We start from the raw sequence: 27,351 nt of genomic DNA on the forward strand, positions 1-27,351 counted from the left end.
AAGTTGAAATACAGAGGTGATCATTTTGATCACCCACGCTGGTGCTGTATGGGTCATTTGGCCAGCACCAAATACGACATCGCATCATTTTGATATGACAATTTACTCAAACAGTTATTATTAGGCTTAAATATAAATTACCGACTAAAGAAAATCTATCAAAAACTTCTTTTCTTAATTACTTTTTTTTATACATGTAATTTCGGGTTCAAAATAAATTTGAAACCTATATGTATTGCTGGAAAAAAAAAAACAAATAAATGAAGTGGCGTGATTTTTTTAAATGACGATGAAACCCACGATCGCTATCATTTGAGATATATTAAGTAAACTCTCAAGTTGCACACTAATCTGCAAACCACGTTAGCTAGGTGGACCATACTAAACAAAATATGTGTGACAAAATATGTGTGACAAGCTTGTCCGAAAAAGTTTTGATCGGATAGAATTTAACTCAATGTCATATCAAACGCTGAGTTACTACATCCATTTTGACACCTATCATGCAGCACCATTATTTATTATTTGACATAATTTTTAAAAGTTTGGAGAAACGTTAGGTGTACAGAGTGTGTATGTGTGTGTGTATATATATATAGAAAGTATGAAAAGAAAATAATATAATGTGTTTGTTAGAGTTTCCTCTTGGAAATTTCATTATTCGAGGAAAAGGCTATTCGTTTCCATTGAATTCTAAAATGACATAAAATTCTCCCAAGTAAGAAATTGTGCATTAAAATTGTCCTTCAGACATGTCCACGTCCAACTCTTAACGGACAGATGCTACAAACTTTTCACCGGTTTGACTTCCAGTTTCCAAATAAAACCAAACTCTTTCTTCAAATTTCATCAGCAAAACATCGTCATTCAAACTCAGAATTCACTGTTCTATTCTATTAAATGGAGGCTGCACCAAATCTCAGTTTCACATCTGAATCTCTAGCTCCTTGTCCACCGGCGTCTGCCAATAATAGTTTCACAGTTCTTGCCATTGCAGTATTATGCATTGCAGCCGCAGTTTTTTTGCTCCTCAGCTACTACGTTTTTGTTATCAAAGGCTACTTCAGATGGCAGCAAATCGACCCGTTGAGGCATTTTTCCTTCCGGCCGCGGGAACGGTCGGATGTTGAAGATTCCGTGTCATTCCGATCACCGCCGTGGCAAAGCCGAGGGCTCGATGAGTTTCTGATTCGAGAAATTCCAACCTTCCAGTATAGAGAGTGTGAATCAGCAGAAATCTGTAACAGTAGCAGCAGATTTTTGAAATGTGTGGTCTGTTTGAATGAGTTCCAAGAAAATGACTTGTTGAGAGCTCTTCCCAAGTGTGCTCATGCCTTCCATTCAGATTGTATTGATGTGTGGCTGCAAAAGAACTCCAACTGCCCTTTGTGCAGATCAACTATTTCGGACAGGAACGGGTATCAGATCGAGAAAATAATCGCACCAAATTCATCACCTCAAGATTCGGAACCAGTTGGTGGCAGAAATATTGGGGGGTATGAAGACTTTGTAGCGAGGGAAGATGGAACAGGGAGTTTATCCAGTAGACAGCAAGAAACAATATTTAGAGGTGATTTGAACAGATTCTTGGTGCAATCTTTAAGTCATTCCTCAAGAAAGTTTCAGAAATCGAAACCCGGAAAGTTTGAAAAAGTTTCGAGCATGGGAGACGAAGGGATTGATGTAAGACACGAAGATCATCAGTTTTCGGTTCAGCCCATCCGAAGATCCTTTTCAATGGATTCTGCTGTGGATCGCCATGTATATATATCAGTTCAAGAGATTTTAGTGCATAATAGGAATCTTAGACATGCTAGAAACAGTGAAGAAAGCAGAAGCCAAAGATCCATTTTTTCTTTTGGACATGGAAGCATATCAAGAAATGCTGTCCTTCCTGTTGAATTATAGTCATGAAATTTTTTTTTTAGAATACATTACCTTGTTCATGAATTTCAATTTTCTGCTTTTTCTTGTTACAAATTTTCCATCTCATTTGTAGGATTGAAGTAAATAAATTGTAACCAAACCGAACATAACGGAAGTTCATAGGTGAAGCAAGTAGAAGAGTGGTCTTTCTTGAATGACAAATTTTAAATTAGTTCATTAAAATTTAAGTTTCAATATTAAAAATATGACGAATTTTCTATCATTCATCATTTGATGGTAAAGAAAACAATGAAAAATTTCACAGAATCACAGAGGAGAATTCAATTTTTCGCTTAAGCTTTTTCCAATTTTTAAAAAATCTAATTTCCATCTATTTGTTTGATTATTCTCAACATAGGGAATTTCAAATTTTTGTACCTACATTGTTCTACAATAAATTTGGCAGCACGAGAAGCGGTTTCATCTGGGATAAATATCATAAAAAATAATATCTTTGCAATTTTTTCTCTGTGAAAATATCTTTACAAATTTGAAGGACTGGGTGATGACAAGCATCTTACTCACCTTCCAAATCAACCATACGAATCTTAATATTTGCACATATAATATATTCTCTTTCAATGGTTAGAACTTAAAACCAAGAAAATAATCAGGTAAGATCTGCAGTATCAACGGGATTCTCTAAATTCCTATATATATCATCAAATGGAAGATTAAATTTGGAGGCTGGAGAAAATTAATCTGCTGGCTAGGTACTACTGGTCGTCAGTTCCATACTTTACTAAAATATGGTTTAGATTTATTTAACTCTGAAATCAAAATAATTAATTATTGAGTAAAACAAACAGGTTTATAAAGTTCATGTTGTAATACTTTGCTTGTTTTGCCGAGAGAAGGCTTTTATTGGTGATTTTTATGAACTTATATTTTCTAAGATGTCTGGCACTGCAACGACAATTTCACTCATTTGAGTTTCACATAATCAACAATTATAACAAATGGTACAAGCACTAGGGATATAATAAGACCAAAAAAAGTGTCTAGCACTCTTAGGGGTGTATTCAATCTTGGAAATTTAATTACTTTTATGGATTTTTGTAGAGTTTAAAAGTTTAGTGGTATTGAATATAGACTTTTACAAACTCTGTAAAAATTTAGTGGTATTTAATGTAGATTTTTCTAGAGTCTTAAAAAGTCACTTGTTATTCAAACTTGACTTTTTAAAAATCTACAAAAATCTATAAGTATCTAATATTTCCATAGATTTCCAATGATTTTAATATAATTTTTTAAGTACAAACCATAAAACTATAGGTACAATTGTAGAAACTCAAAAATTGTCTTCTACTTACCCTAGAGATTTTTGTAGACTTTTAATTGAACAAATATCATTATCACTCATATATCTCTCTTTCTCACTCAAAAGACAGCGTTTTTCTCCTCTTTGAAGACAAATCGAGGGTTTCTCAAATTTCAAAGGTATATGAATCTTTTCTTGAATCGTTATTGATTTGATAAAAAAATAACGTGTTGGGACACCAAAGTTTGATAGATTGCCATGTGTTCAACAAGGTTTCTCGTCTGTATATGTACACTGTTGGGATGCTATCAATAGATTGCCATGTGTTCAACAAAGGGTATTTTTTAAAGTCATGCGTGTGATTCCGTACATCTGAAACTTTGGTGTCTCAGTGAGTCCTCATGGCATGTATTTTGTCAACCGTGAGGTCTCGTTTATTTATTTTTTCCAATTCTGCAGCTATTTCTGCAGCAAATGCTGCTACCTTGTGGGAAATAGCAAAATTTTAGATATCTTGTGTGGAGTTTATCTATTACATAGATGTTTTTAGGTTGTTTTACCACTTCGCCTTTCTTTCCTCGAAAAGTTGGATGTTTTCTGATATATTTATTATTTTTTTGGTGAACATTTTTCAGCTTCTTACCTTCAGTGATTATTTAGAATGCCTTGTTAAACTCTACAAAAATCCATAAAAGTAAATAAACTTGTTAGTCCTTGTTTCATTGTTTGTATCAGCACTTTATCATTGTCTCTAGATCTTTTTATTTCTTTTGGTCAATATCTAGTAAAATGTATGTTTGCTTCTTATCATCGTATATTTTATATTTTATGCATACTCAAGTAATACTTACAATGGGAGATTCACAAGCAAAATATAATGTGTGGACGACTGAAAAGAGTAATGAATTGCTAAAACTCATGGTTGATGCCGCAATGCGAGGATGGCGTGATAAGAATGGAATATTTAACAAAAAAACTGTGGAGAAAAAAATACTTCCTGCTCTAAACGAAAAACTTGGATGTGAAAAGACTATTACACAATATCAAAGTCGTTTAAAGTGGTTCAAACAGCGATACAACAATTATTGTAAGCTTATACGTCATAACTCTTGTTTTGGATGGGATTTCATGACAAAGAAATTCACTGCTAAAGATTAAGTATGGGATGATTATTTCAAGGTAAAAGTCTTTGAGTTTAAATAATAAATTTATATTTATAATTAGAATTATAACTAGTTTTAACAATTTTTTTTTTTTTTTGTTCTTTACCAGTCTCATCCTAAACATGAACACTATCGGACAGACACTTTTGAGGATTATGAAGTTTTGAGAATTGCGGTCGGGACTTGAAACTACTACTGGAAAATACTCAATTGGACTAGGAGATGACACTGATTCAAGAACATTTGAGATAGAAGAAAATAGGGAAACTAATTTATTAGATGATTATGTCTTTGTTTATGATAGTGATGAATTCGTGCAAAGTGACAAACAAGAATCTTCACACCAGCCTCCATTTTTTGAGGACTCTGCTTTACCATTATCCCCTCAGCCCAGAAGTTCAGAGGTTCCACCAACAACAAAAAAACGAGATAGGGCTGAGTTTGAAGCAAAATCAAGCACATTCAAGAATACAGACCCAAATTATATATGTGAAATATCTCACACTCTTGAGAAGGTAGTTTCTAAGATAGAATTAATCGGGAATGCAGGTGATACTTGTTGGCATGCTATCAAAGAAGTCCCAAATTTGGATAATCGTACTCGATACAAAGTGCTTGATTTACTTAACACCATATCAAAGAAGATGGATTTCTTGAAAATGACAATTGAAGAGCGTTCGGGATGGATAGACTGTAAATTAAATGAATGAGTATTTTTAGGGACATGATCAATAATGAGTTTTATGTGATTTAATTTCTGGACATATTCTTTTTATTTGTTTTCTGATTGTGGATTTTTGGATTATTTATATAAGTTTTGAGTTTTACATGGAATGATGTTCAATAAATTCATAGATTTTTTTATTCTAATTCCTTGTCTGATATCAGGTGGTTCATTAAAATGTTATATATCAAAGTACATGATGTAGAAGATCAAATGAAAGAAGAGGAATTCGAAGAAAAATTACACGAAACTTTTAGGTATTTGTTGAGGGAAATTCTTGGGATCCTCTATGTGCTAACTAAGCATATAACTAGCATGAATGACGAACGTGTCCATCGTCCCTTAAATAGACGACCAATAACATCAAGTGGATACGATTATATCCATAAAATATTAAAAGAGGATCCAACAAACTTTCGAGAAATTTATAGAATGTACCCTGACGTATTTTTAAAATTGTGCAACATCCTTAGAGAAAAAACACCATTGCAGGATACAAGATATATTTGTATTGAAGAAATACTTGCCATGTTTTTACTTGTTGTTGGTCAAAATACTCGATATTGCTTGATTCGTAAAATATTCGATCGATCACAATACAATACTAGCCAAAACTTCAACAAAGTGTTGAGAGCATTGAATAGAATTGCAGCAGATATGATGGTCAAACCTGGATTTGGAGTTCCAGAAAAAATAAGAGAGAGTACAAGATTTTATCCTTATTTTAAAGTAAGTGATTAAATTTTTTTTATTTGTTATTATTATAAGTACCACAATCTTTATTATGTTTTTCTTATTGTAGGATTGCATTGGGGCTATTGATGACACTCATATTCCAGCAACAGTGTTTGGGCATGATACTAACAGTTATCGTAATCGTCACGGGACAATTTCTCAAAATGTTTTAGCAGCTTGTAACTTTGATTTAAAATTTATTTATGTGCTCAGTGGGTGGGAGGGATCTGCCCATGATTCAAACATATTTGCATATGCTTTATCAAAAATAACGAGCTTAAAGTGCCACAAGGTATGTTTTTTTTTCTATATGCTATACATCTAAAAATTTTGTAATTTTTCAAGATTATATATGTTATTCATTGGTTACTTGATTCTACAAATAATGTTCGATAGGTAAATTTTTTTAGTAGATTGTGGATATGCAAATCGACGTCAATTCTTGGCTCCTTTTAGAGGTGTTCGTTATCATCTCCAAGAATTCACTGGCCAAGGTCGTCACCCCTGAAGATGCAAAAGAGTTGTTCAATCTTCTTCATGCCTCTTTGAGAAACGTCATTGAAAGGATATTCGGTATATTTAAATCGTGGTTCAAAATATTCAAAATTGCTCCTCCATTTCCATATACAACACAGGCAGAGATTGTATTGGCTTGTGCCGGATTGCACAATTTTCTTCGAAAGGAGTGTCGGTGTGATGAATTTCCAGTTGAACCAGAGAATGAAGTTCCACAACCTTCATCAGAACAAGTTTACGAGGATAACAACTTTGATCAAATATTTGACACTGAAGAACAACAACGAGCAAATGCAAATGCATGGAGAGATACTATAGCAAACAGAATGTGGAGTGACGTTGATCATATTCACAATAACGAACCTTAGATTTTTTTCCATAAAAAACTGCTTAAAATTTATCAAATTTCATAATGTTTTGATTAGCTATTTATCTATATTGATTAAATTTATTTATATATGCTTATAAATTAAAATTTTATTGATTAATTATTTATGCATGTTGAATAGACATGGTGATTGAAATTTTAATTTTGTTAAATTGAATCGTGATTTTTTTCATATATTAAACATATTTACTTTTTAAATAAGTAAATTTATTTCAAAGTGAAGATGTTATTTATGTTAAATAATTACTAGTTCGAAGAAATAATATATATTGAAATTTTGATTTTGTTAAATTGAATTGTAATTTTTTTTTGCAAAAAGTCTACAAAAGTCTAAAAATATCTATCAAAATCTTGCAAAAAGTCTACAAAGTCCATGAAATTATGTTTACAAATCTATGAGATTCTACAAAATTCAATAAAAATCTACCAAATCCATGAAAATCTATCTTTTAAAAAAAGTTATTGAAACTCATTAAATCTCTACATTGAATACACCATGGGATTATTATTTCAAGGTAAAAGTCTTTGAGTTAAAATAATAAATTTATATTTATAATTAGAATTATAACTAGTTTTAACAATTGTTTTTTTTTTCTTTACCAGCCTCATCCTAAACATGAACATTATCGGACAGACACTTTAGAGGATTATGAAGATTTGAGAATTGCGGTCAGGACTGGAACTGCTACTGGAAAATACTCAATTGGACTAGGAGATAACACTGATTCAAGAACATTTGAGATAGAAGAAAATAGGGAAACTAATTTATTATATGATTATGTCTTTGATTATGATAGTGGTGAATTCGTGCAAAGTGACAAACAAGAATCTTCACACCAACCTCCATTTTTTGAGGACTCTGCTTTACCATTATCCCCTCAGCCCAGAAGTTCAGAGGTTCCACCAACAATAAAAAAACGAGATAGGGCTGAGTTTGAAGCAAAATCAATCACATTCAAGAATACAGACCCAAATTATATATGTGAAATATCTCACACTCTTGAGAAGGTAGTTTCTAAGATAGAATTAATCGGGAATGCAGGTGATACTTGTTGGCATGCTATCAAAGAAGTCCCAAATTTGGGTAATCGTACTCGATACAAAGTGCTTGATTTACTTAACAACAGATCAAAGAAGATGGATTTCTTGAAAATGACAATTGAAGAGCGTTCAGGATGGATAGACTGTAAATTAAATGAATGAGTATTTTTAGGGACATGATCAATAATGAGTTTTATGTGATTTAATTTCTGGACATATTCTTTTTATTTGTTTTCTGATTGTGGATTTTTGAATTATTTATATAAGTTTTGAGTTTTACATGGAATGATGTTCAATAAATTCATAGATTTTTTTTATTCTAATTCTTTGTCTGATATCAGGTGGTTCATTAAAATGTCATATATCAACGTACATGATGTAGAAGATCAAATGGAAGAAGAGGAATTCGAAGAAAAATTACATGAAAATTTTAGGTATTTGTTGAGGGAAATTCTTGGGATCCTCTATGTGCTAACTAAGCATATAACTAGCATGAATGACGAACGTGTCCATCGTCCCTTAAATAGACGACCAATAACTTCAAGTGGATACGATTATATCCATAAAATATTAAAAAAGGATCAAACAAACTTTCGAGAAATTTATAGAATGTACCTTGACGTATTTTTAAAATTATGCAACATCCTTAGAGAAAAAACATCATTGCAAGATACAAGATATATTTGTATTGAAGAAATGCTTGCCATGCTTTTACTTGTTGTTGGTCAAAATACTCGATATTGCTTGATTCGTAAAATATTCGGTCGATCACAATACAATACTATCCAAAACTTCAACAAAGTGTTGAGAGCATTGAATAGAATTGCAGCAGATATGATGGTCAAACCTGGATCTGGAGTTCCAGAAAAAATAAGAGAGAGTACAAGATTTTATCCTTATTTTAAAGTAAGTGATTAAATTCTTTTTAGTTGTTATTATTATAAGTACCACAATTTTTATTATGTTTTTCTTATTGTAGGATTGCATTGGGGCTATTGATGGCACTCATATTCCAGCAACAGTGTTTGGGCATGATACTAACAGTTATCGTAATCGTCACGGGACAATTTCTCAAAATGTTTTAGCAGCTTGTAACTTTGATTTAGAATTTATTTATGTGCTCAGTGGGTGGGAGGGATCTGCCCATGATTCAAACATATTGGCAGATGCTTTATCAAGAAATAACGGGCTTAAAGTGCCACAAGGTATGTCTTTTGTTCTATATGCTATACATCTAAAAAATTTGTAATTTTTCAAGATTATATATGTTATTAATTGGTTACTTGATTCTACAAATAATGTTCGATAGGTAAATTTTTTTTAGTGGATTGTGGAATGCAAATCGACGTCAATTCTTGGCTCCTTTTAGAGGTGTTCGTTATCATCTCCAAGAATTCACTGGCCAAGGTCGTCACCTTGAAGATGCAAAAGAGTTGTTCAATCTTCGTCATGCCTCTTTGAGAATCGTCATTGAAAGGATATTCGGTATATTTAAATCGCAGTTCAAAATATTCAAAACTGCTGCTCTATTTCCATATACAACACAGGCGGAGCCTGTATTGGTTTGTGCCGGATTGCACAATTTTCTTCGAAAGGAGTGTCGGTCTGATGATGTGGGGACCCGGACGCTAATTCATGTCTTAATCATTATTAATGTCAAATATAACAATTAAGAAAAGTGGGACTAATTTTTTTCTAAATATAAATGCAGAAACGAAATAATAATCTATCTGATATACATGTCAAAGTTAAAGTACAATCATGTACTACATGTCTCTATCTCAACTAGGTTCAACGACTATATATCCAGTGCTGAATCCTATTCTGCTTCTGGGCCCGGATCTCCACGCTAACTAAAATCTCTCATCCTCTTCCTTATCCTGATCATGTCCCACCTGTTGTCATGCACACATACAAAAAAGACAACAGCCGGATAACTCCGGTGAAAATTACATTCCCAGTATAAATCATGTATACATACATTTAATATACACAAATATAACAGCATGAAACAGATATTCATAACATGTATCAAAATCAGAAACATGAATCAATATAAACTCTGAATCACACTCCGTGATTCTCAGACTCTGACTCGACTCATCCTAATCTAGGGATCCCGATCTGAATAAGAACGCAACGTTCTCCCATCTACTTTACCCCAGCTAGATGGTGGTACGTTCTTAGTCCCAGACTTTGGCTGTCTATATTGAAGATCTGCAATAGGAGTCGGTCTTCTCCTCAGTCTATCGATATAAATCCAAAAGTCCAGTGACTTGGCGGTTCTGCCATGAAGGTTCAGCCAAAGACTCGACGGATCTGTCCGACTCTAACTCATGCTTTGCTATAGACCAATAGACTAAGCATAATCAATATTAAGCATTGCAAATATCAAATGCAATAATCATTCAGTGTGTGATTTTGGGAAACTTAAGTCAAATCTAACTCGAGTTGTGCAATCCCGCATCAACATTAACTTATACCTTTCGTTTCGTTCTATCGCTCTGACTCTGTCGAAGTCTCGAACTCACTGCCTGTCAAATCAATCTGGCAATAACAATATCGAATACACTGTATCAATGTATAACTCAATTCAAGACCTGTTCCGATCAATACTCAAATCAACATAATCTGATCCATATCAATGATATCATGATACAATCTTAATCAATACTGAATCTGATCAATATCAATCTACTGATGTTTCTACGGCATAACAATACAATCTCAATAACCCCGTCAATCTCAACATCACAGATATAAGAACACGGATCATAATCAATATCAGTACAACTCATAATCTCAACAATAAATAACAGATCATAATCTCAAATCTGTACAAGCTCGTAATACCGGCAATACAATATCAGTATATACAATTCAGCAACTCATCTGATCCAAATCTGAATAATATCACTATACCCAGCGATACAGTATAAATCAGATATCAATTCCAACACTTCATAATCAATAACAACATAATTCTGATATCACATCGGTCTAATCACAATCAAATTAACTCTGAAAATTCATAACAATTTCATACGGTATCTGTTCTTCGATCCGGTTTCGATTATACGATGTCTAACATATCAGAAACATCATATATGAATCATATCTGATTTCTTCAACATCATATTTTCAAATCCTATCAGAACATAAGAAAACTTACGTCCAGTTGAAGCCTACATCGATAGGAACTCAGTACTGAAGTCGGACTCAAAATCAGACGGGCGGATCGAAATCTAAAGGCGTAAGGATTTTCACAAGCCTTCCTCGTTCCTTTTCTTTGTTTTCCCGTATTTCTGAATGCAAGAACTCATATATATATCCTACTTTGCATGTCAAAGCAACGTGTCTACTTTTCCATATTTTGCAAGCGGCGCTCGGGCGGTTGCAAATTACCGCTCGGGCGCGGTATGTTCTGCCCGAGATACTCAGCTGATCATCTCCTGGCGCTCGAGCGGTAATATTCTACCGTTCGGGCGCCAAACATTCTATCCAAGAAGTAAACTCATGGTACATTGGCGCTCGGGCGGTTCTTTTCTACCGCTCGGGCGTCAGATGTTCGGTCCAACATCTTGGCTTATAATGTAACGATGCCCTGCTTCTTCATTTGAGTTCCTATAACCTCAATTCTGTCAATTAATCAACATCTGATTACAGTAATTAAATCTCGAACATTACAGATGAATTTCCAGTTGAACCAGAGAACGAAGTTCCACAACCTTCATCAGAACAAGTTTACGAGGATAAGAACTTTGATCAAATATTTGGACTGAAGAACAACAACGAGCAAATGCAAATGCATGGAGAGATACTATAGCAAACAGAATGTGGAGTGACGTTGATCATATTCACAATAACGAACCTTAGATTTTTTTCCATAAAAAACTGCTTAAAATTTATCAAATTTCATAATGTTTTGATTAGCTATTTATTTATATTGATTAAATTTATTTATATATGCTTATAAATTAAAATTTTATTGATTAATTATTTATGCATGTGGAATAGACATGGTGATTGAAATTTTAATTTTGTTAAATTGAATCGTGATTTTTTTCATATATTAAACATATTTACTTTTTAAATAAGTAAATTTATTTCAAAGTGAAGATATTATTTATGTTAAATAATTACTAGTTCGAAGAAATAATATATATTGAAATTTTGATTTTGTTAAATTGAATTGTAATTTTTTTTGCAAAAAGTCTACAAAAGTTTACAAATATCTATCAAAATCTTGCAAAAAGTCTACAAAGTCCATGGAATTCTGTTTACAAATATGTGAGATTCTACAAAAGTCAATAAAAATCTACCAAATCCATGGAAATCTATCATTTAAAAAAAGTCATTGAAAGTCATTAAATCTGATTAGACAGTTATGATGAAGTTCTCCGGATCATAGTGACTCACCCATCAAAATCATAAATTCTCTCATCATTACAAATGAGAAATATAAAACAATACTCAAGACTTTACATCAGCCATGGACATGTTAATCTCCCAAAGATATGACAACCAAAGCCTGGGACGGCATCAGCAGAACATAGTAAATTGCTAATTCATTTAAACAAACTATGCAAGAAACAAGGAAACAATAAATCATCAATATCCTAAAATCATAACCATTAGTCACTATCAAATTCAAACTCAGGCGGAATGTAATTGGACCCAAGTTTAGGTCCAAAGAAGTTTCCTCATGAACCTGTGAGGTAGGTCGTTAAAGCAATAAGTTAGTCCTTTTATAAGTAACTTGATGTCTAAAGCAATTAGCTACACAAAATCCAAATGAAATCTATACGGAAAATTTTAAAAAATAAACCAAGCATCTGTGACATACTTTCAAAATTTTGTGCCATGGCAATATCTTGGATGGGCATTATCCACGTCTAGCAAAATCTTCTTCATTTATTATGAGTCGCCATAACAAACCTGAACTAAAGTTTAAAACACAGGCCTCACAGTTACAGAATTCTCCTGCCCACGCAGTCTTTTGGGCATATAACGTGTGAGATGAATAACCAATAATGATGCCCCCTGGGGATCTAGGACAAGAAGCTCATCTTAAATTGCAGCCCGGATTACAGTTGTTACAGTTCCAAACACCGTAGTCCGCAGCATACCAGAATAAGTTGCAACCAAATATCTGCAAGGTTAAATTAAGTCTGGAGGGAAGGGAATTTTAAATATCATACATTTTCAACAGTATGCATTTTAAGCATCCAACTTACATGGCCTTCCAGCAAAGATTCTTTAGGAATGCAATGATTCTAAGCACAGCAGTAAAGCCACCAGAAACGATTGGGATAAACGTTGCAATAATAGTCGAGATAGGAGAAGGAACCTGCTTTAGATAATTAGAAGCTTGTACTATGCTGCCATTCGTCCGGTGCTTGAACAAACGGTCAGCCTGCAAAATCATATGAAAATGCTAAATATTTAAATAGCAAAAATAAAAGTGAGCTGGCAATTGCCCAAGTAGCCCTATATTGAATTACACCAAGATAATATCTCGTTTTTACCCTCCCCATGCTCCTGTTCCCATATCTTGCAATAAAACTGGGGGCATCCAGGAGGGGATAAAAAGCCCCCTTCTGGCGCGAATATTCTAAAAAAAATTAAAAAAATTTAAGGACTGCAGGTTTCATAACCCAAAGCCCCGAAAAAAAAGAAGGAAAAAAGAAAAAAGAAAAAAATCATCCACTGACCTCATCTAGCACCATTTCCTAATTCTTGATCTACCGCTGCCTAAACCCCAAACCAAACTCTTAACCCTTGGCACATGTAGCTGACTAAACAAAATCTTGTCTAAATAACTTAAAAGATGAAAATAAAATTCGCATATTGCTCAAAGTCAATGAAGATACCTCATTGAATTCTCTAAACATCCATTTAGAAAATTTTGATCATCTCGGAGAAGATGTTGCACTTGGATCATTGTACAACTGCTCAGCATGCCTCAAGAAAAGGTATATCAACATGAAAATGTCAAGGAATGGTGACAGAAGAAGCAGTGCAAAGCCAACTATCATGAGCCTCTTCTTAAGGATCTAGAATCAGAGACAAGATACCTTTGTACACGGAAGTTTCTGAAGAAATAGAAAACCCATGGAACAAATATGTAACATTTAAGAAGTATAGTGATATCAAACATAAGCATAAATAATCTCTTGGAGGTATTCGCCAATTTGAAATCAATGAGCAAATAATAATCTGCCAGTAAAACACATCCGGAGGCATACTGGATGACCACTCCTATTTAACTAGAGGAAACAACAAATGCTGCCAGCGGAAAATACCGAACTTAGCACTAGACCTGGCCACGGACCGGGGCTGGGGCCGGGGCCGTGTCCGGGTCGGGAAAACCCCGACCCTTAACCGGCTCGGTAGTGGCTGGTTACGGTCCAAGTCCGGTTCAATCCTAAATTTTTTTAAAAAAAAATATTATTTGTTCATAAACATTTAAAGAATAAAAAATATAAATTAATAAAAGAGGGATTAGCTAATAAAAACTCTTATCAAATATATTTCATAAAATAAAAAAACATATATCTCAATAAAAAATCACAGGACATGGTCGGGCCTTACTCCAAAACTTCTTCTATTTTGTTCATTCTTTCAACTTTCAAGGAATCAAAGCTCAATCACTCGCATTCCCTCTCATCGTTGTTCCAGATGTGCTCTCAATGTCATCTTGGTCTTCTTCATCGCTTTTAATATGTTGTGTTCGACATGCGGCTTTTCACCAATCAATTGAGCAAACATTGGGTTTTCCAAATTTTGCGGCCATAAGCTAAAATGCCTCCCATCCATGTATTTCTCTCGATACTAAAAGCTTGCTCCACCGCAACCGTTGAAACGGGCAAGCTAGAATTTCTTTTGCCATTTTAAACAAAATTGGATATACTTGTATTTTTTGCGACCACAGTCGTAATATGTCGAAAATATCCTCATCTGCATCACTAAAATCAAAAGCAGTAAGAAAATAATCCTCAAGTTCCTAACTGGAACTTGAGGATCCTCGTGGATGTTTCATCTGTTCCCTTAATAAACGTTGTGCTTTAGTAAGTTTAGAAATGATATTACTGGTGGTAGTGGAATGTAGTTCATGTGAATCAATTTGTTCACCATATTTGGTGTTATATTCATTAAATAAGTTTTAATATTAAACAAAATCATTGAGATAGATGCAACAATTTCAGTAAAAGGATCTAAAGAATCATAATATAATATTAAAATTGCTTGTAAACCGTCTAATTTAAGTCTAGGATCTAAAAGAAAAGCACATAAAATATTTCAGGAATTTGTAAAAAATATTTTTCTCATTTTGCTTTCATGATATAAATACATTGAACTAAAATATTATCACAAGATTTAATATATTCATTAAAAATACATGCAATATTGCAACAATGTGTTAATACTAAATTAGAAGTAGGATAATAACACCGGATAATTGGTCACTAGCATCATTAAAAACTTTTAAAATTTCACAAATATTAGTGCATAGGTTCCATTGATCAAATAAATATCATGAGCTTGAACATTGTTGATGAAAAAATATACATAATAAATATTAATATTTAAAAGACGATAATAACAATTTATATGTTGAATTTCAACGAGTTGAAACGTCTCGTGCAAACAGTTTAGGCGGTTAGGCCTCGTACCATTTATTTTGCAAAATTTGCCTCATGTTTCATAACTTGGGGATGTGCCCATATATAATGAATTACGGTCCTAATTGGTTGAATATGTGATTTTAAATTTGTTATTTCATCTGGAACACGCAAATTTAAAATATAACATGTGCACCTAATGTGAAAATTTTTACCACCTAGTGATAGTTTACATAGTTCAATAAATTAACTAATACTAGAAGTATTTGTACTGGCTCAAAAGAAATTGAAAAAACCTTCTAAAATAACAAATATAGTTTGAGAAATATTTTGTGTCGTGTGTGATTCATTAAAACATCTATATGCGAGCAATATTTTTTTAATGTTCCAAGAACTATCAATCTAATGACACGTATTACCGATATATGAACAACTTTACCAATGATTACTCCAAATATCCGAACACAAAGAAACTTTATTATTTAAACTAGCAAATTCTTTAATTAATTCTTTTTTGTTCAAGGGCTGATTTTTTAAGTGTGCGTTTGAGTGTATTTTGTGGGATACGTCAAATAAAATGATTTGCACTTATAGAAACCTAATTTTCAAAAGATAATTTAGCACTAAAACTAAAAGAACGTTGTTCAATTGTAAAAAATTTAGTTGTTTCTTTTCTAACTTTATCTACAAAAAATTTAAAAAGTTGAGAATCATTACTCGATTAAGTGAATGTTGGAATTTGCGTTTGAAAACAACCAATATCAATTTCCACCGGATGATTTTTCTCGACGTGCCGCGTTAAAGTTCCAAAACCACCTCCTTGTTGAAATTTGTGACTTTTTGCACAATATTTGCATTTGGCTTGCATATCATCGAAGGGAAGTGTCACCTTTCGAAATGTTTGGTAAAGATATGGGAAGTCGAGCAAGGCACCGCTCGAGTTTTACTTCTAGACGCCACCGGATTGTTCATATTTTCTTAACTTTATGATGATGTGTTTGTGAGCCTCTTGTTCTCGTTCTTGATATTCCTCGTCGGAAAATTCAAGATCATAGCCGTTGATATTGAATGAAGGAAAATCGCGATGCTCGAACTCGGGCAGCATGATGCCCTTTCCATTTCCTTTGCCACCACTATGACTTGATCAGGCTCCGGCAATTTGTATAAATAAGAAATTGAAATAATTATGAAAATAAATCAACAATTGAAAATAAACCAATAATCGAGTCTTGATATTTTGAGAATTAGAGAATTTTGATAAATTTGTTTGAAAAAATCAAAAGGGTGGAGGTATTTATAGGGGAAAATCGAAAAAAATTGCAACAGAAGACCGCCGGTCCAGTTCGAGCCAACTGGTTGACCATTGCACAATGGCCACGTCATTGATGATCAATAACCACAAAATCGTGGACGTTGATTTCAAATACAATAATAATAAAAAAAAGGCAGATCGACGGGTTATCTACCCGTAAACCGTTACCGGACCGCCTTAGGGCGGTTCCCGTCATGGTTGCCCTTGGTCAGGGGCAATGGGGAAATATCGAAAATAATAGAAATTTTATATGCAATCTATCTAAGAATTCCAGATCAGCCCCCTCCTCCCCAAATTCCATTGAACCATTCAGTCTCTTAATCCCACCTCCCCTACCTGGAACTCCTAGTCAGTCCTTAAAATGTGAGAGAGTATACAGGTTACCTGTTAAACATGCTTTCCAGAATGCACCAATTCAAGATCCGTTCTGGGGTCTTTGGCAGTACAAGATGACGCCGAACAGCACCTGGAATCCATGTGGATACTGGGAATGCAAGAACTTCTGTATTAAGCATTCTAATCAAATAATTCTCCTTGCGACATTGCCCATCAGTATACTGTGAATGGGAAGATCCTTGACAACACATAACTGCCGCACATTTTGAACTTGAGCAACCCTTTCCAGTATCAATGCCCATTACTAAGTCTGCAATTCATTATCTGCCTTCCGCATGGAGACTGCATAAAGATATCAATTTGGTATAATCAACAGAAACCCACATGTATAAACAAATTTAAGCATTGAGAAATAGAAGGAAGAATCATCGATTCATAAAAGAACTTTATGTGATTTTAAACCATCTTATCTTGTCTATTCACACCTGGTGTAAATAAAAGGTATATTTCCTCAGAGCAAAATTGTTTCAAATGCTTGAGCAACTATTTATCCATCATTTCTTTTTCAATTCAAAGTGAGAAAAGGCACCATTTTTCCTCCCAAGACTCATAAAACCAATACATCAAAGTCAACCACACGAAACCAGAAAGAAAAATAAATACAGAAATAATCAAAGAAATGGAAACATTAAACTAGAGATGTTAATGGGACGGGTATAAGGTGGGTATAGCTAAACTCAAGACCCGCCTCATGAAGAAAACTTTGACCCATTATCCGCCCAACCCGGTTAAATATTCTTCGGACCTGCCCCACCTCGAATACGAAACGGGGCCGGGTAGATCCGTGAGATCCGAATTTTTTTAAAATAAAAAAAAAATTATTTCTTCCCACATGACTGAATTATGAAACAGACAAACCTCTAGATACAATATAATAGAAAATTAATTCATATTTTCGACCACACTTAATAATAACAAACAAATTATTTTCACGAAATAAAGAATTACATAAAAAAAAAGTTATTAGCTCTCCAAAAAAATTCTTGACATCCCCAAAAATAAGTCATAACATAACTTAGACAGATCAATATAAAATCAGCGAGTAGACAATATTTCAGACACATTTTTCGGGATCATCTTCCTCTTCATCAAGAATGATGAGACAAGTTGGTAAACTACTTGAAGAATTAACTACAAAATTAAAGATAGAATTTATATCCACATATATGGGACGGTTATGAGGCGGGTATTGTAGGACACATGACCCGTCCCATATCCGGACGGATCTGAAAAATTGGAGCCGAGACCCGCCCCATGAACCATTTAATGTGCCCAAACCCACTCCATACGCGCGGGTCATAACTTTACCCAAACCCATTGACATCCCTACATTAAACCCAACCAACATACAACTCGAAGAGAAACTTACCCCAAATCCACTAAAAATTATCGGCAGACCATCGACCAAGGCACCAAGCAAGTGAATTTCCAAGAAATAATATTAATTCTTTACGAGGGAAAAAATAATTCTTCATCTCAACATGTCCAACTCTTCAATGGGCCCAAGTGAATTTCCTTTTCAATGGGCCTAAGGCAGTCCAACTCCTTAGCCCATCTATGTGGATATGCTTTATCGTCCCTTTCGGCCCAAATTTAACAAACCTAAAGAAAAAGGTCAAATTACACAATCACCCTTCCTCATCTTCCCGCGGGAACCTTTGGCGCCAAGAAGAGACCCGCGCACCTTCGCATATATCAGTATAGCACTCCCTCCATCTCACCTTCACTGTGTGTCTGAACTATGGAGTCTGCTAAATCTTCGTTGCTGAATGTGTGTAAGTCGAAGAAGCCGCTCCATTCATCGTCGGGTCCACGGAACCGGAAGATATCGGGCTCCGACTCGAATCCATGGACTGTCAAAACTCCCGGGAAGACAGCTGATCCGCCTCGCCGTATGCGCCACCGTAGTGCGGCGATGTCGATTAAAGAAATCAGGGAGGCGGCGCTAAAGCTGCGGGAATCGGGTTCCGGCCAGAGGACAAATCCTGGCCCAGTCGTTGGATCAACAAACGAGCATTTTGATACCTGGTCTGAATCTGCGGCCACTGTTAAGCAGAAAAAGAAATCCGCTGATGGAGATATTAAGCTTCCGGAAGAGTAAGTGAATGCCGTAGCTATTGTATGTTAAATCAAAGGCGTGTTGTATTTTTGTATATGTTGTGATTTTGATTGTCTGAAAATGATCTAGAATGCTGTGACTGGTTTTGTATAATGTAATTAAATGCTTTATTATACATGTGTTTCAGGTATGAACTATTGGATAATTTTTTCAATAGCTTGGATAGCTCGCTCCGGCTTCTACAGTTGAAGAGATCAGCAACGTTATTTACTAATGTTAGACCCCAAGTAGAAACTTTAACCGATAGGTGTGCAAGATCGGATTATAGAGTTCTCTTTTTTTCATTTATTATCTTTTTTGTGCTGGCAAATTGATTTTTTTTTTTTTTTTGGAATGGACAAAATTTCAGAAGGTTTACACATAGCCATTTAGCTCAACTGAAGTTTATCATGCCGGATGTCATTGAGATTGAGAAGGTTCTTAGGCGTGATGAGCGCACTTGCTGTATTAAGCCTGATCTTCGTATCAGTTTGAATGTTAAAGCCATTGGGGATGGAAGTAATGCTAAATCTGATAGTCGAAATGTGCAGCAGCTAAGGAAAGTCTTCCGTGCTCGGCTTGTGGAATTCTACAAGTCCCACCCGGTGGTACAACATTTACTTGCCAAATAGCCTATGAATTGCATGTGATGTTAGCTCCTTTTATGGGTATATATATGAAAATTTTAATGTGATTTTACGTATGAAGCAAACTTATAGCTGGCACCACATGCCAAGATGGTGGTGTTCATTAATGTGATCCTTGGCACTCTGCATAGTTTGGTATTCTATGTGGAGAATTGCTTGGTTCGTTTTTATTTCATCAATTTGTGCACGGTTTTCATATCACTATGATCCCTTGTATCATGTCAAACTGAATTCATGGTGGAAAAGTATTCCACCCTCGTGACTTGATGCATCATGATCTGATTTCATGTGACTTATGTTACGAATAAGCTATGCAGGCAGGCTAGAAAATCCAACCTTTCGGTCAGGTTGGCTGACAGCGCTTGAATAATGTGTACTGGGAATTCTTTCCTTCATTTGGTTGCCAAAACTTTGAAAAATAAAAATCTTATTGTAAGCTTGTCAAGATCGCTGTTTATCCTGTTGTCGGTTGCCAGTTACTGCTTCTGCTATTTTACATGAATTTATGTGACTAATAGACTGTGCATCTGCTTCAGGGGGATGATGTTCCTGAGGATGAGCTGCCTGAACCATTCAATAGATTGAAGGAAGATTATTCTAGGAACTTGGTTTGCGCCTCAGCTTCATCTCCGATAATCGAGACACCTGACGTAGGATTATTGCTTGGAGACTCATCCAAAGCATCACATCTGTCTCTATCATTTAAGAGAAGCTTCTCACGGGGCTCAATGCACACTGCAGAAAATCTGAAACAAGAAAAGTCAGTTATTGATGTCCATGTTTTGGTTGATTCAGAACCCAAGTCTGTTAAAAGTCTTTCCGAGAATGCAAGTAGCCCATTTTCTGTCGATTGTCCTTCCGAATTCTCATCTAATGAGGCAGCTTCAGCTCGTGTACCACCATCGATCCTTCTTGACACCCACACCCCAGTAAAAAGTGTAAATTTGGCCAAGAATGAAGATGGCTCCTCTACTCTCGGAACTCCGGTGGAACTTTGCTCTACTCCAGCACAGCTGATATGTTCTACGCCCATGCTTCAACCGCCTAAGAGATGTTGCAGGAGCCCAAATGATGAGTCATCTGGATCAATGAGCAAACTAGTCAGGCGCCCACCCCCGAACAGGCCTCTGAAATTCGACACACCTGTTAAGATTGCAAATGCTAACAATGAGCTTAGCAGAAGTACATGTGGAAATTTATCAGCCAGTGGCGAAATCTTTGACATTCTTCCAGAGGCTCTTTTACAATCAGTAAGCTCATATTGCTTGGGTGACACGCCACAAATCAAAATATTTGACATACATATCAACTATTTATTTTACTAAAGATATCAGCTAATGTATGTATAACTTTTGTCTACATCTACAGATACAAGAAAAGGAGAAGAAGGCATTAATGGAGCGTGATCCAGCCATCTCACAAGCGAAGTGGAGGCTGCAAATGATCGCGGGCTTGCCCAAGCTCTTTAACATGATTTATTTCCTGTTTCAATCTATTAGACGTTCTGTCCTCACAAAAGAGGAGCTCGTTCAGAAGATAATAGCTGGCAATATGGATGTGGTTGATAGAAGTAAGCTCGATTTCTAACAAGGAAATTCTTAATCTTTTCATATTGCAAAAATAGAGTATCAGCTGAATCATGTAATACCATCACAGGGGAGGTAGAAGAACAACTTAGATTGCTGCAAGAACTTGCTCCTGAATGGATTCATGAAAAATCGGCATCTAGTGGAGATCTTCTTGTATGGTAAGTTTTACAAATACTCCATCATTAAGCAGTTATTCCTCAAATCATAAAGTTCTTTTCTAAAAGTTTAAGTTTCCTGTCTCAGCCCAAGCTCAACTGGTTTGATGAGTGAGGTTCAGCATTATATGACGGTTTACAAATATCTTCTTCTTTTGCAGTATCAACAAGATATCAAGTCCTGAATCCATTCGGGCTAGACTCGCCGAGGCCAAGTGAGAACTGGCAAGGAAACAAATCAAGTTCTATGTCAACTTTTTCTAGATGCTGTTCTTGCCCCCCACAGTGATTTAAATAACATGGTGTTTCTATTGTATATATTTATTTTGTGTCATCGTGGTAATCCATCAGTTATCTCTCATCAAACCTTTTCTCCTCAATTTAACTGTTTCAAAGTGCAAAATTATCGTTAGCTAATTAAGGCGAAGTTGATTTAAGTGATTACCGATGGTGAAATAAGATTTTCCAGAATGACCCAATGTTAATTTACTTTGGATCGGATAGCTTGGGTCGTGAATTTTCACTTTTAATCATAAAAGTTATACAGATGGATAACTTTGGACAAAAAAATTACAAATATACCTCGTAAAATACTATGGAAACTGTCAATTCACAGTATCAAACTCCAACTAAGCACTTGGTTTTATTTCTATGGTTTTTTTTAAAAAAAATTATTTGTGTGTTTTTTTAATCAGCATAAAGATAAATCCAATTGTTCCAATTCTTGAAGTAATCGCCTTTGCTTTGTCTTTCTTGACAGTTACATCACACAATGCAACATAAAATTGCACCAAAAGATCCTCTAAGATAGAACAAGTGAAGCATGAGGCAAAGGGAATTGCTGGAATTTAGAACTCCTCAGCACCCTTCATTCGGCAGCAACAATTGGGGTGGCGCATCTCCTTTACTAGCAAGAAACATCCCCAAGACATCACTGGATCAGAGGTATTTACGCCTCAACACCATTAGAGATCGCGACCAAGTCTTCCCTTCGACCACCATTGAAGAAGCCATCTTCAGCTCTCCACCAGCTGCCACCATTGGAGACGAAATTTTCAGCTTCTCAAAGGCTGATGAACCAGCCCAGTATGAATATCCAGCTGCACCACGTCGAAAAGGGATAATAGGAAGATTGATTTGGAGACCTCGAAAACGGAGTGTGATGTTGGGTTCATACTCAAACTCGAGATCTAAATGGTTACCCAAAATGGATTCCAAGAGGAGATGGCCTAATGGCTGGTGCTGATTTTGGTTTTAACTTATCACACCTTGATAAATTTCTTCATCTGAATTCCTTTCATGAAGATTCTTCTTAGGATCATTTCTAGCTTCTTTTGTACCTCTTGATAAATAATCAGACTTGTATTTGCAAGAGAGTATTTTAAATATTCTAATATGATTAAACCAATATCAAAATTGCATTTAAAGGAAAAGGCAGTGAAAAGAAAATTAGTCTGTAGATAAATGTAAGAATGACAAAAATAGTTTCCAAACATCCTATCTGTACATATTTATTTCTCCTGTAAAGCCATTAGACTGAGATCTTAGCATTGTAGTTTGCTATTTCAATTGCACTTCAATACACAACGATGATGGGACGAATCAACTACAAATTTGCATCTCCTAAAAAAATTTCCACATTAAATCAGAAAAAATCACTTCTATAATCACAAAAAAAATGTAAAAAGAAACTGAAAGTGTCCAACCTTGGAGTAAATCAAAGAGTGAACTTTTCCCGATTAAGAATGAATCGAATAACTTATAAAGATCACCAAAAACACCAGAATCCCACCATGTTTTCGCAAAGTCTGATGTTGCTTGCAACCGCGTTTTATAACTTGAAACTGGAAAGGGCTAGGCTACCATCTCTTACATTTTTCTGATACTGAGTAGTAACAAAATCAAGATAACATACTTCTCGGTATAGTGGAGGATTTTCTATGGATAGAAGCTCTTTTATGGGTCCATAAGCCTTGAGCATTTGCTCAGAACTTGGAAAAAAGAAGCAAGCAGCGGATACACGAGTCCCGACTAATCTAGCCAATACTCTATGCTCCACGCTCTTGAATTTGTCATTGGTGATAAGCTGGATGTAACAGAGATTTTTCAAAAGCGAGGTTATTAAAACATGGATAAAGAATCTTGAATTGAAATATGTTGTCTGTATAATTATTACCTGTAAAAGATCTCCAACGTTGGCTATTAAAGCCCCTTCAATTGGAGGAACATCAACCCAGTTATTTTCATGATGAATTTGGAGTCCTCCACTTAAATCCTGTACTACTATGGTGAGAACCGTGGGATCCGAATGCTTAACCGTGCCAAACGTCCTGTCAGGTTCGGGGCAAGCTGGATAGTATAGGCATGTTAAATATTCACTTTTCATGCATTGTATCTGGTTCAAGAAATCTTTGCTTAGACCTAGTGCCTCTGAGAATAATTCAGACAAAAGATCTCTCAGATTGATCATGTATTTCAGGTACTCGATGACTTCGCTCCTGCAAACCAGGGTTTAAAGGATTTAAGGACGATGATTCAACCAACTGACCAAGGTTCCAAAGATACAGTCTCGTGTCGAAGGTACAGGACTGTTAATTTGTAGGATTCTGGTAAATTTTTCCAAGAAAACTGAATTCTATCCGTTTAACATTGTCCCAAGAATGGATTTTTTTAACTTGCGAGATTACAGAATCCAATGTCCTCGCCAGGAGATAAAATATGAAACTTCTGTCATAAAAGCAACTCTACATCCTACAATCTAAATTCATTAATACGAATCATCAAGTACATGTTAGAAAACACCGAAAGGGATACCTGCAAACTAATGGAATAGCCTCAGGTTCCACGATATCATCTTCACAAGTGCAAGAAAATGCATCCCTCCAGCCTGCCACGTCTGATTCTCTGAAATGTCCATTTATGTTATAGAACCTAACTTTTCTCCTAGAATCTGAAGAATAAAGGTCCATCTTTGCTTCCACTGGTTGCTCGTGGAATCTCCTAGTGCTTTCTAGTATAGCTTTCAGCACACATAATGGGACTCCATGGTTGACCATTTGGAAGAATCCCCAAGATTCTGAAGCTTTACGAATCTCATCAACAATCATTTTCCGTTGAGCCCCCCCTTTCTCAATTCCTTCAAAATCTATCACCGGAATCTGAAGTTGAAGTTCACCACTATTATCAGTTCTACTAAGCAAACTCTCTGGTGGGCTAATGAAGAATCTTGGGATCTTTTGGATGCCAGAATCTACTAGTCCTTTAACACCTGCTTTCGTTTTCTCGAAGTCCTCCACTTCTTTCTCCCAATCATAATCACTAACATGATCAGTTCCCATATTTCTTTCTTTGCTGTGTTTCTTTTTGTTTTCTATAGGCTCTATGTAAAGTATGAATCTGTTGGACTGTGTAATGGTTGGGTAAAAGAATGATATTTTGATACATAATCAGGGAAAATTACAAGATAAGCAAACATGTGGGGAACAGAGATTATTGAACTTCGGAATAATGCAGTTCTTAATTAGCGACAGCTTGTTGCTTCTCTAATTTGATACTTTTGTTTCATTACAGAAATCAAGAAATTAATTTATACACTCTTCTGTTATGTATCTTTAAAAGTAAGCTAACTCCATTTTAGCAGCTTAGTAAACCAAATGTTCCTGACATCGATTATCCTTTTATCTTCTACCAATCTAGCCAATGAAATATTTATACTTAAGCAGCCGATTTTCTTGCAAACACTACCATTAAGTTCTATAGTAAAAAGTTTCAGAAATTTAGTTAAGGAGACGATTTTCTTGTTTTTGTAGAAATAGTTAAAAATATCTTATATTTTCCTCATTTCAACCGCAACTGCATGCTTGCTTCAGCTCAGTCAGTCAGATAATTTCATATGCAAAACTTAAGTTCTTTTTGAATAGCATAGTGATGTGGCAACTGCTGAAAGAAACCGTCCACAGGACATCACAAAGGTATAACGAGTGTTTGTACAAAATTTTGTAGATCCCAGGCGTATCAGATGTTGCAGCAAAACAACATTAATAATATTACTAAAATCTAACTTCTACAAATCAAACCGAAGATAAATTTTCAACATATTGTTGGTTCTAATCTCATTAAAAAATACTGACGCTAGAAACAAAATATAATAATATGAAAATTGAAAAAATAAACTCACAGCATAATTTGTTTGCGTACCTACGAAGGAATTTAGAAAGCGTAACAATATATTAAGATTAATGAAAATGTTAGAAACGGGAATAAAAGGGAAGGAAATATCTGAAATGAAAAAGTGAAATTTGCCTGAAACTAATGATTCTATGAAATTTTTGCAAGAGTATTTGCAAGTTTTTGGGTTGTGAGTGGCCCTTGAGTTTTGTTCTTTTAAGTTTTTTCCACTTCCACTCTCTCTGCTTCCATTTTCACGATCTTGAGCCACGGTCACTTAGTTGAACCGCTTGCCCACTTCTGAATTGATTCTCAAATTATTTAGAATAATTGGTTGGCTTTTGTTAATCAATCTATCCTATCGGACTTTGGTTAATTTTAATCGAGCCTAAATAATTTTAGTCCAAACCCAAACAAACAAAAAAAGTCACAATCGTAATGCACAAACAGATATCCATTTTCTTGAAAACAATAAAGTAAATCAAAGCCAATTAACTTGAATGAACCCAAATGCAAAGACTTTACCCACCACATAACAATATCAAAAGCCAACAAAATCTCAAAACACATCATGTGGGAAATGCAGACAAGAAACAGGAACAGATGATGAAAACACACAAATCTTGAAACTCCCAAAAACTCACCAATATCAAATAAACAAAACTTGTTTTTTAGCTAACATGGCATCACCTTCACTCAAGAACGGAGTTTTCACCAATGGGGTTTTTGCAGAGATAAAACCAAATAGAGCCAATGGGCCGCTGGTTCTTTATGTTGGGAGAAGTGAACTATGGATGGTTGATGTGAAGTGACAGAAGAAAAATGGACCCCAAGAATCATTCTTTATCATTTTCAATATAAAAATATTTGATAAAAATAAAAATAAGAATGAATGCTTAATGAGGACAAAACATGGAAGGAAGAAGTAGTTGCGGTTTGGACCATTATGAAAACGGGAAGAAATTTATGTCGATATCTGCCAATCCATCGGCCATTTTACCATCTTATGAAGATGGGGTGGTTTCCTTTAATGGTATGATTATGATGATTATGAAAATGGATTATTACAAGTTAAGATTTTATAATTAGGATTTAAGCTCTTCCAACGGTAAGATACTGCTTTATTTAGCTATATCAGCCTGATAAATTTTTTTCAAGATCCCGACTTGGACCAATTTTTAAAATATTAATATTCTTGCTATATTAATAAAATAATAATTTTAGCTTCTTTTTCAACAAGATTTTCTACGACGCTAGCCACAATTTTTATTCTAAAATTATGGATTAAAAAATGTTTCTTTCTAAATTAATACAATTTTATGGGGACGTAGAGATAGATATCCATATATATAAATTGAACCTTTTTTTTTGTTTCCCAACTTGATTTGAAACTAAATTTGCCTTTTCTTGGTTTGTCATGTAGTGTCTTGGAAAAAGCAGCAGAAATATTTAAAAACATACAAAACTCAAACTTGTTAAAAACATTTGCGATAAAAAAAAAATTGTAAACTCACAAAATATATTAAACTATGCATTTTTATAAAAAAAAAAAATTCACTCAATTGTGTTTTTTTTCAAAAATTGAGAGACCTATTAATAGAATTTCTT

At 34.8% G+C, this 27,351-nt stretch overlaps 4 protein-coding genes and 1 pseudogene across 16 annotated transcripts; 3 read left to right on the forward strand and 2 right to left on the reverse strand.

Moving 5' to 3' along the window:
• Window positions 1-739: 739 nt before the first annotated feature.
• LOC142519021 (RING-H2 finger protein ATL1-like) lies at window positions 740-1,955 on the forward strand. Its single transcript, XM_075621899.1, has one exon. The coding sequence runs from the start codon at window positions 901-903 to the stop codon at window positions 1,906-1,908; it is 1,008 nt and encodes a 335-aa protein (XP_075478014.1). The 5' UTR covers window positions 740-900; the 3' UTR covers window positions 1,909-1,955.
• Window positions 1,956-4,354: 2,399 nt separating this feature from the next.
• On the forward strand, window positions 4,355-11,630 carry LOC142510392 (uncharacterized; annotated as a pseudogene).
• A 496-nt stretch (window positions 11,631-12,126) lies between these two features.
• LOC142544786 (autophagy-related protein 9-like) lies at window positions 12,127-18,542 on the reverse strand. 8 transcript variants are annotated; one of them, XR_012820104.1, is made up of 6 exons: window positions 18,457-18,542; window positions 17,076-17,369; window positions 13,628-13,849; window positions 12,992-13,170; window positions 12,583-12,906; window positions 12,127-12,456 (listed from the first exon to the last, which is right to left on the reverse strand). XR_012820104.1 is itself a non-coding variant. In XM_075651833.1 (5 exons), the coding sequence occupies exons 3-5, from the start codon at window positions 13,646-13,648 to the stop codon at window positions 12,825-12,827; spliced, it is 282 nt and encodes a 93-aa protein (XP_075507948.1). In that variant the 5' UTR covers window positions 13,649-13,718; window positions 17,076-17,369; window positions 18,457-18,542; the 3' UTR covers window positions 12,557-12,824. The 8 variants fall into 8 exon arrangements, 2 of the variants coding, with proteins under 2 accessions (XP_075507948.1, XP_075507941.1); XR_012820103.1 differs by lacking the exon at window positions 12,127-12,456 and adding an exon at window positions 14,349-14,627 and having other exon boundaries at window positions 12,557-12,906; XR_012820107.1 differs by lacking the exon at window positions 12,127-12,456 and having other exon boundaries at window positions 12,557-12,906; window positions 17,076-17,355.
• A 177-nt stretch (window positions 18,543-18,719) lies between these two features.
• Window positions 18,720-22,026, forward strand: LOC142544822 (CDT1-like protein a, chloroplastic). Its single transcript, XM_075651860.1, has 7 exons — window positions 18,720-19,184; window positions 19,334-19,453; window positions 19,556-19,793; window positions 20,369-21,082; window positions 21,201-21,402; window positions 21,489-21,579; window positions 21,738-22,026. Exons 1-7 carry the CDS (start codon window positions 18,829-18,831, stop codon window positions 21,793-21,795), a joined length of 1,779 nt encoding a protein of 592 aa, XP_075507975.1. The 5' UTR covers window positions 18,720-18,828; the 3' UTR covers window positions 21,796-22,026.
• A 135-nt stretch (window positions 22,027-22,161) lies between these two features.
• On the reverse strand, window positions 22,162-26,627 carry LOC142544832 (1-aminocyclopropane-1-carboxylate oxidase homolog 12-like). Of its 6 annotated transcripts, none has more exons than XR_012820119.1 (4): window positions 24,391-26,627; window positions 23,753-24,074; window positions 23,283-23,662; window positions 22,162-22,676 (listed from the first exon to the last, which is right to left on the reverse strand). XR_012820119.1 is itself a non-coding variant. In XM_075651888.1 (4 exons), exons 2-4 carry the CDS (start codon window positions 24,912-24,914, stop codon window positions 23,408-23,410), a joined length of 1,101 nt encoding a protein of 366 aa, XP_075508003.1. In that variant the 5' UTR covers window positions 24,915-24,980; window positions 26,434-26,627; the 3' UTR covers window positions 23,119-23,407. The 6 variants fall into 6 exon arrangements, 4 of the variants coding, with proteins under 4 accessions (XP_075508003.1, XP_075508009.1, XP_075507998.1 ...); XR_012820117.1 differs by lacking the exon at window positions 22,162-22,676 and adding an exon at window positions 23,119-23,199; XM_075651888.1 differs by lacking the exon at window positions 22,162-22,676 and having other exon boundaries at window positions 23,119-23,662; window positions 24,391-24,980; window positions 26,434-26,627.
• Window positions 26,628-27,351: the final 724 nt, after the last annotated feature.

The sequence above is a fragment of the Primulina tabacum genome, chromosome 1, assembly GCF_025594145.1.
Source record: "Primulina tabacum isolate GXHZ01 chromosome 1, ASM2559414v2, whole genome shotgun sequence".
Classification (NCBI taxonomy): Eukaryota; Viridiplantae; Streptophyta; class Magnoliopsida; order Lamiales; family Gesneriaceae; genus Primulina; species Primulina tabacum.

Bases quoted from the DNA above. Each gene is read 5' to 3' on its own strand.
- LOC142519021 (XM_075621899.1), top strand. From the start codon at position 901: ATGGAGGCTGCACCAAATCTCAGTTTCACATCTGAATCTCTAGCTCCT.
- LOC142544786 (XM_075651833.1), bottom strand. From the start codon at position 13,648: ATGTTTAGAGAATTCAATGAG. The intron at 13,171-13,627 runs GTATCTTCATTG...ATGATTTTGCAG, and splicing joins TGTTTAGAGAATTCAATGAG to GCTGACCGTTTGTTCAAGCA. The intron at 12,907-12,991 runs GTAAGTTGGATG...TTAACCTTGCAG, and splicing joins AATCTTTGCTGGAAGGCCAT to ATATTTGGTTGCAACTTATT.
- LOC142544822 (XM_075651860.1), top strand. From the start codon at position 18,829: ATGGAGTCTGCTAAATCTTCGTTGCTGAATGTGTGTAAGTCGAAGAAG. The intron at 19,454-19,555 runs GTGTGCAAGATC...ACAAAATTTCAG, and splicing joins GTAGAAACTTTAACCGATAG to AAGGTTTACACATAGCCATT. The intron at 21,403-21,488 runs GTAAGCTCGATT...ATACCATCACAG, and splicing joins TATGGATGTGGTTGATAGAA to GGGAGGTAGAAGAACAACTT.
- LOC142544832 (XM_075651888.1), bottom strand. From the start codon at position 24,914: ATGGGAACTGATCATGTTAGTGATTATGATTGGGAGAAAGAAGTGGAG. The intron at 24,075-24,390 runs GTATCCCTTTCG...CCTGGTTTGCAG, and splicing joins GCTATTCCATTAGTTTGCAG to GAGCGAAGTCATCGAGTACC. The intron at 23,663-23,752 runs GTAATAATTATA...TGTTACATCCAG, and splicing joins ACGTTGGAGATCTTTTACAG to CTTATCACCAATGACAAATT.